Source organism: Coregonus lavaretus, assembly GCF_964263955.1.
Source record: "Coregonus lavaretus genome assembly, contig: SUPER_35_unloc_2, whole genome shotgun sequence".
Taxonomy (NCBI): domain Eukaryota; kingdom Metazoa; phylum Chordata; class Actinopteri; order Salmoniformes; family Salmonidae; genus Coregonus; species Coregonus lavaretus.
The window spans coordinates 4,628,567-4,635,707 of NW_028167180.1; the positions used below are offsets into that span (position 1 = coordinate 4,628,567).

Below are 7,141 nucleotides of genomic sequence, written 5' to 3' on the forward strand. Positions count from 1 at the left end.
CACTCTCGCTCTCTTGAAGACGGAAGGGACATAGCCAGTGGTCAAGAATGAGTTGATGAGCAAGGTGAGGTAAGGGAGAAGGTCACCGGAGATGGTCTGGAGAAGAGAGGAGGGGAAAGGGTCAAGTGGGCAGGTTGTTGGGCGGCCAGCCTTCACAAGTCGCAAGATTTTATCTGGAGAGAGAGGGGAGAAAGAAGTCAAAGCATAGGGTAGGGCAGTGTGAGCAGGACCAGCAGTGTCATTTGACTTAACAAACGAGGATCGGATGTCGTCAACCTTCTTTTCAAAATGGTTGACGAAGTCATCCACAGAGAGGGAGGGGGAGGAGGATTCAGCAGGGAGGAGAAGGTGGCAAAGAGCTTTCTAGGGTTAGAGGCAGATGCTTGGAATTTAGAGTGGTAGAAAGTGGTTTTAGCAGCAGAAACAGATGAAGAAAATGTAGAGAGGAGGGGGTGAAAAGATGCCAGGTCCGCAGGGAGTCTAGTTTTCCTCCATTTCCGCTCGGCTGCCCGGAGCCCTGTTCTGTGAGCTCGCAATGAGTCATCAAGCCACGGAGCAGGAGGGGAGGACCGAGCCGGCCGGGAGGATAGGGGACATAGAGAGTCAAAGGATGCAGAAAGGGAGGAGAGGAGGGTTGAGGAGGCAGAATCAGGAGATTGGAGGGAGAAGGATTGAGCAGAGGGAAGAGATGATAGGATGGAAGAGGAGAGAGTAGCGGGAGAGAGAGCGAAGGTTGAGACGGCGCATTACCATCTGAGTAGGGGCAGAGTGAGTAGTGTTGGAGGAGAGCGAGAGAGAAAAGGATACAAAGTAGTGGTCGAAGACATGGAGGGGAGTTGCAGTGAGATTAGTAGAATAACAGCATCTAGTAAAGATGAGGTCAAGCGTATTGCCTGCCTTGTGAGTAGGGGGGGACGGTGAGAGGGTGAGGTCAAAAGAGGAGAGGAGTGGAAAGGAGGCAGAGAGAAATGAGTCAAAGGTAGACGTAGGGAGGTTGAGGTCACCCAGAACTGTGAGGGGTGAGCCTTCCTCAGGAAAGGAACTTATCAAGGCGTCAAGCTCATTGATGAACTCTCCAAGGGAACCTGGAGGGTGATAAATGACAAGGATGTTAAGCTTGAATGGGCTAGTGACTGTGACAGCATGGAATTCAAATGAGGAGATAGACAGATGGGTCATGGGAAAAAGAGAGAATGTCCACTTGGGAGAGATGAGGATTCCTGTGCCACCACCCCGCTGACCAGATGCTCTCGGGGTATGCGAGAACACATGGTCAGACGAGGAGAGAGCAGTAGGCGTAGCAGTGTTTTCAGTGGTAATCCATGTTTCCGTCAGCGCCAAGAAGTCGAGGGCCTGGAGGGTTAGCTAGAAAGCTATAATAGTTAGCATACTAGCTAGCCATTGCTTTCAGACAAAGAAGAAACCCCTCCTCCCACGGCACGAACACACAGAGAGAGCCAAGCTAACGTTAACTAGTCACCCATGTCCTGAATTCCCTTGAACGACTCTGGCTACCAGTATGTAAAAACAAAACACAAATGTAGGTTATAACTTACCCCTAGCAGATACTGTTAGCTAGCCAAGTGCAAAGCTAGCCACTGAATTGACTCAGCCAGTTCGCGTCTGTTCGCTAGGTCGTTCCAGCTATTGTTTAGTAGCTATCCAGGTAGCAACAAGCTAGCTAAATTTCAAGCACAGTAGCCACTTACTACCTAACGTTAACGCTTCAGAAGAATGAGGTTAGAAAAACAGCTGAATGGTAGGCATTATTGTATGTAATTATTGTAGGCAGCTAGCTGGCGTAATTACAGGTACTCTCAGGCGTGAAACAACTATCCACAGTTGCTAATACTTACCAGTAGCTACCCGCTAGCTAGTCCAGGTAGTGGGTTAGCTAGATTCGTGCTTCACCGGGCTCAGCCGAATACAATACTAACCTACAATAATTACATACAACAACCCACGATAACTACCTACAATACCTAACTACAATCTAAATACATAGTTTAAGCTTTACTCGACAAAGCCCAAACTATGTATATAAGCCATATAAGCCATGCTTACCTCCCGCCAGAGAGAGACACAACCTCACCCGACGACGACGACTCTTCACATGTTTTGAGGGAGCATGCAGTTGGCATAGTGACTGCAAGAATGTCGACCAGAGCTGTTGCCAGATAATTGAATGTTCATTTCTCTACCATAAGCCACCTCCAATGTCGTTTTAATGAATTTGGCAGTACGTCCAAACGGCCTCACAACCGCAGACCACGTGTAACCATGCCAGGTCAGGACCTCCACATTTTGCTTCTTCACCTGCCACCCAGACAGCTGATGAAACTGTGGGTTTGCACAACCAAATAATTTCTGCGCAAACTGTCAGAAATCGTCTCAGGGAAGCTCATCTGCATGTAGCAAGGATCTGTACACAATTCCTGGAATCTGAAAATGTCCCAGTTCTCCCAAGGCCTGAATACTCACCAGACATGTCACCCATTGAGCATGTTTGTGATGCTCTGGATCGACGTGTGCAACAGCGTGTTCCAGTTCCCGCCAATAACCAGCAGCTTTGCACAGCCATTGATGTGGAGTGGGGCAATATTGACTGATTGCCTTATAAACTGTAACTAAGTAGAATCTTTGAAATTGTTGCATGTTGCGTTTATATTTTTGTTCAGTGTAAAAGCTATAGGCAAACAGGCAATTCACACAAACAATTGCTCTGTGAAATCCCCAGAACATTTGAATTATTACCTAAAGCTGCAAGGTGACATCTCAATCAGCTCATTGGAAGAGTTCATTAGAAATGCTTTATTTGCAATGTTCTTTTTATTTTTCATACATTATTTTTTGTAACATTCGAGTGTCAAAGATAGTAAAAATGTCAAACATCTAGGGTCCTGTCCTGAAGGATGGAGAAGGTTTGGCTGCAGATGTTACTATCTCTCTACTGAGAAGAAATCCTGGGAGGAGAGTAGACAGGACTGTCTGGAGAGAGGAGCAGACCTGGTGATCATTAACAGTGAAGAGGAACAGGTGAGAGACAGAGACAGAGAGAACTACTGTATTTATCATGTATTATTAACAATGCTTTTTCTGTGCCACCACAACAGGCATTCATCAATGGGTTTGAATCAGTCTATTTTGTCTGGATTGGTCTGACTGACTCTGTTACTGAGGGGACCTGGAAATGGGTGGACGGCACACCACTGACCACCCCAAGGTAAGAGACTACTGCTCTAATAACACTGACCACCCCAAGGTAAGAGACTACTGCTCTAATAATACTGACCACCCCAAGGTAAGAGAATACTACTGTAATAACACTGACCACAGTGTAAGGAGTAGGACTGACTCTCTGTGTTGTTCATACTCTAGGTTCTGAGAGAGAGGCCAGTCTAACTCTGTTGTTTCTACTGCAGGTATTGGGAGAGTGGAGAGCCTGATGGTGGTGGAGCGGAGAACTGTGGGGAAATCTGTTACATGTCATCAGGCCAAAGAGTATGGAGGGATTATATGTGTTCATTTTCACAAGAATGGATCTGTGAGAAAGAGGCTTCTCATAGGTAATTTATCTGCACTGCTGATTAATCTACTTTATGTTAATGATGGTCTGAAGACTGGCGTGATTTGGTAGAATGGTACTCTGAACTACAGGTAGGAGACAAACACACATTCAGACGTGCGCACACACACACACACACACACTGATCTGAACCTGAGTCTCCAACGGGAGAAAACAACCTCTTAGTTAGAGGAAATTCCCTTTTGGGCCGAGACACTGATTTTGAAGTTGCAGGCGGGGCTACCTCGTCACGTGACCATGAGCAACCAATCATGACCGACACATGTCCTCTACACAAGCTGACACACAATCATTTATTAATATGTCAAACAATGAGTTGTATAATAGGGGTATATCATTCAATAGCCGCTGTCAATCAATTACTGTTAAGTTTTACAGTACTAAATACATTTGAAATGACTGTATATGTTTCAGATATACTGTATGTTTGCTTCTTGTGCTTTTATCATACTGAACATAAACAATGTCTACGTCCTGCTATTTTAATAAATCATTTAACCTAGATTAAAGACACTTCCTTTCTAGTACATTATTGTTCTGTACTCTGTTTTATCTAACATGGTATCTAGAAGGACCAGACACCTCTCTGTTTTATACTTTATCTAATATTAACATGGAATCTAGAAGGACAAGACACCTCTCTGTTTTATACTTTATCTAATATTAACATGGAATCTAGAAGGACCAGACACCTCTCTGTTTTATACTTGATCTAATATTAACATGGAATCTAGAAGGACAAGACACCTCTCTGTTTTATACTTTATTTAATATTCACATGGAATCTAGAAGGACCAGACACCTCTCTGTTTTATACTTGATCTAATATTAACATGGAATCTAGAAGGATAAGACACTTCTCTGCCACTTATGGATAGAGTGTGAATGTTACTGTTTCCATTTTAACTCATATTTTTAACCTCTTTGCAGTGACAACACCAGAATGAAGGGTTGGGTCATAAATAACCATCAGTTATGAAAACAGTGTCTGACCTCCAGATATCAGAGAGACAGAACCTCCTTCCCTCAGCCAGGGCATTGAAAATGGATCGTGGATTGGTATTCCAGCATGACAATGACCCAAAACACACGGCCAAGGCAACAAAGGCGTGGCTCAAGAAGAAGCACATTAAGGTCCTGGAGTGGCCTAGCCAGTCTCCAGACCTTAATCCCATAGAAAATCTGTGGAGGGAGCTGAAGTTTTGAGTTGCCAAACGTCAGCCTCAACCTTAATGACTTGGAGAAGATCTGCAAAGACGAGTGGGACAAAATCCCTCCTGAGATGTGTGCAAACCTATTTGGCCAACTACAAGAAACATCTGACCTCTGATTGCCAACAAGGGTTTTGCCACCAAGTACTTAGTCATGTTTTGCAGAGGGGTCAAATACTTATTTCCCTCATTAAAATGCAAATCAATTTATAACATTTTTGACATGTGTTTTTCTGGATTTTTCATTGGCAAACTTCAGACGGGCATGTATATGTGCTTTCTTGAGCAGGGGGACCTTGCGGGCGCTGCAGGATTTCAGTCCTTCACGGCGTAGTGTTACCAATTGTTTTTTCCTTGGTTACTATGGTCCCAGCTGCCTTGAGATCATTGACAAGATCCTCGCATGTAGTTCTGGGCTGATTCCTCACCATTCTCATGATGATTGCATCTCCACGAGGTGAGTTCTTGCATGGAGCCCCAGGCCGAGGGAGATTGACAGTTATTTTGTGTTTATTCCATTTGCGAATAATCACACCAACTGTTGTCACCTTCTCACCAAGCTGCTTGGCGATGGTCTTGTAGCCCATTCCAGCCTTGTGTAGGTCTACAATCTTGTCCCTGACATCCTTGGAGAGCTCTTTGGTCTTGGCCATGGTGGAGAGTTTGGAATCTGATTGATTGATTGCTTCTGTGGACAGGTGTCTTTTATACAGGTAACGAACTGTGATTAGGAGCACTCCTTTTAAGAGTGTGCTCCTAATCTCAGCTCGTTACCTGTATAAAAGACACCTGGGAGCCAGAAATCTGATTGAGAGGGGGTCAAATATTTATTTCCCTCATTAAAATGCAAATCAATTTATAACATTTTTGACATGCGTTTTTCTGGATTTTTTTGTTGTATTTCTCTCTCTCACTGTTCAAATAAACCTACCATTAAAATTATAGACTGATCATTTCTTTGTCAGTGGGCAAACGTACAAAATCCGCAGAGGATCAAATACTTTTTTCCCTCACTGTATTTCCCCGGGTGCCTTGTATTTTCCAGTGTGCCTGTTTTGCCCACTGGAGTGTTTTTAACGCATTACCGCGTAACTCTGTATTCGCAGAATAAAGCTTGTTATTCTGTGATTTTACCCTCCTGCGCCTGACTACTTCAACATCACCTCAATGAATAGTTATGCACGCTCAAGTTTCTGTTTTTTTTTGTCTTATTTCTTGTTTTTTGCACAATAGAAAATATTTTGCATCTTCAAAGTTGTAGGCATGTTGTGTAAATCAAATGATACAAACCCCCCAAAAATCCATTTTATTTCCAGGTTGTAAGGCATCAAAATAGGAAAAATGCCAAGGGGGGTGAATACTTTCGCAAGCCACTGTATGTAATGGGCAATTGATCCAAAATAAACAAAGGCAAACAATTCACACAATTAAACAATGAATGCTCACGAATTGGCGGGAGACAGCTGAGTGCATTCTGGAGAGCTGCTGAAGTGCATGCATTCTGGAGAGAGACATGCCATATATCCGCCACACACCCCTCCCTTTCTTCTTGTTGCAACATTTTCAATTATACTCAAGACACATTATCTTCACACATATTTTTTATGCTTTTCACTGACAGCCGCAACTCAATCAGCTAGTCCTTTTGCCACGCACGCTTCCCAAATTGCGGGCATCCTAAATAGGCCTTGGCCTAGGCACTTGTGATTTGTATCAATCCACAGCAAAAACAAAAAAATTGTGGCGAAGTCATGCTCTCTGGTGAAGTATTTTGAATGATTTTATTTAGGCTGTTGTCGTATCGGGTGAATGGTGGCCATTATTGCTGTCAACAAAGAGTCCGTCTATGCTGTATCGTGTTAGAGGCTTTTATTAAAATCACGAGGTTACAGCATAAATGACAGGTGACATGACACCTGGAGAACGGCTCCTCCGATTGCCATGGCCGTTCTGACGTCTTCTTCGTTTAACCCCCCTATTTATAAACAATGAAACTCCCTCTTCTGGCCAATCCCCAGTCTCCCCTGTCTACACACACACTTCCGGTCTGTTGGATATGGCGTTACACCTAAAACATTCCCTCTTGATACTAACATAAACACATTCCATTTCTTCATGAAAAACATTTAACAAAGGCATAATCTTCAGATACTATATTCCCCCCTTCGAGACGAACTAAACGTCTCGAAAACAAACAGAATAGGATTATGACTAGTAGCAATTTATCTTATTGAGTATCTTTAACATTAAACCAAAAAACATTCTCCTCTAGAGTGTAAATACCTTTCTATGAAATATGAATAACTGTTTATGAAGTGTGAATACATTACTATCTTTATGAAGT

At 43.4% G+C, this 7,141-nt stretch overlaps 1 protein-coding gene across 1 annotated transcript in view; it reads left to right on the top strand.

The window, feature by feature from the left end:
* The window catches only part of LOC311110116 (receptor-type tyrosine-protein phosphatase H-like), a 31,652-nt gene extending 25,723 nt beyond the window's left edge, over window positions 1–5,929 (top strand). The window contains exons 11-14 of the mRNA XM_084188685.1: window positions 2,897–3,036; window positions 3,114–3,223; window positions 3,423–3,566; window positions 4,517–5,929. Coding sequence (XP_084044811.1) covers window positions 2,897–3,036; window positions 3,114–3,223; window positions 3,423–3,566; window positions 4,517–4,565 — 443 coding nt within the window. The 3' untranslated portion in view covers window positions 4,566–5,929. The remainder of the gene's footprint in view (window positions 1–2,896; window positions 3,037–3,113; window positions 3,224–3,422; window positions 3,567–4,516) is intronic.
* Window positions 5,930–7,141: the final 1,212 nt, after the last annotated feature.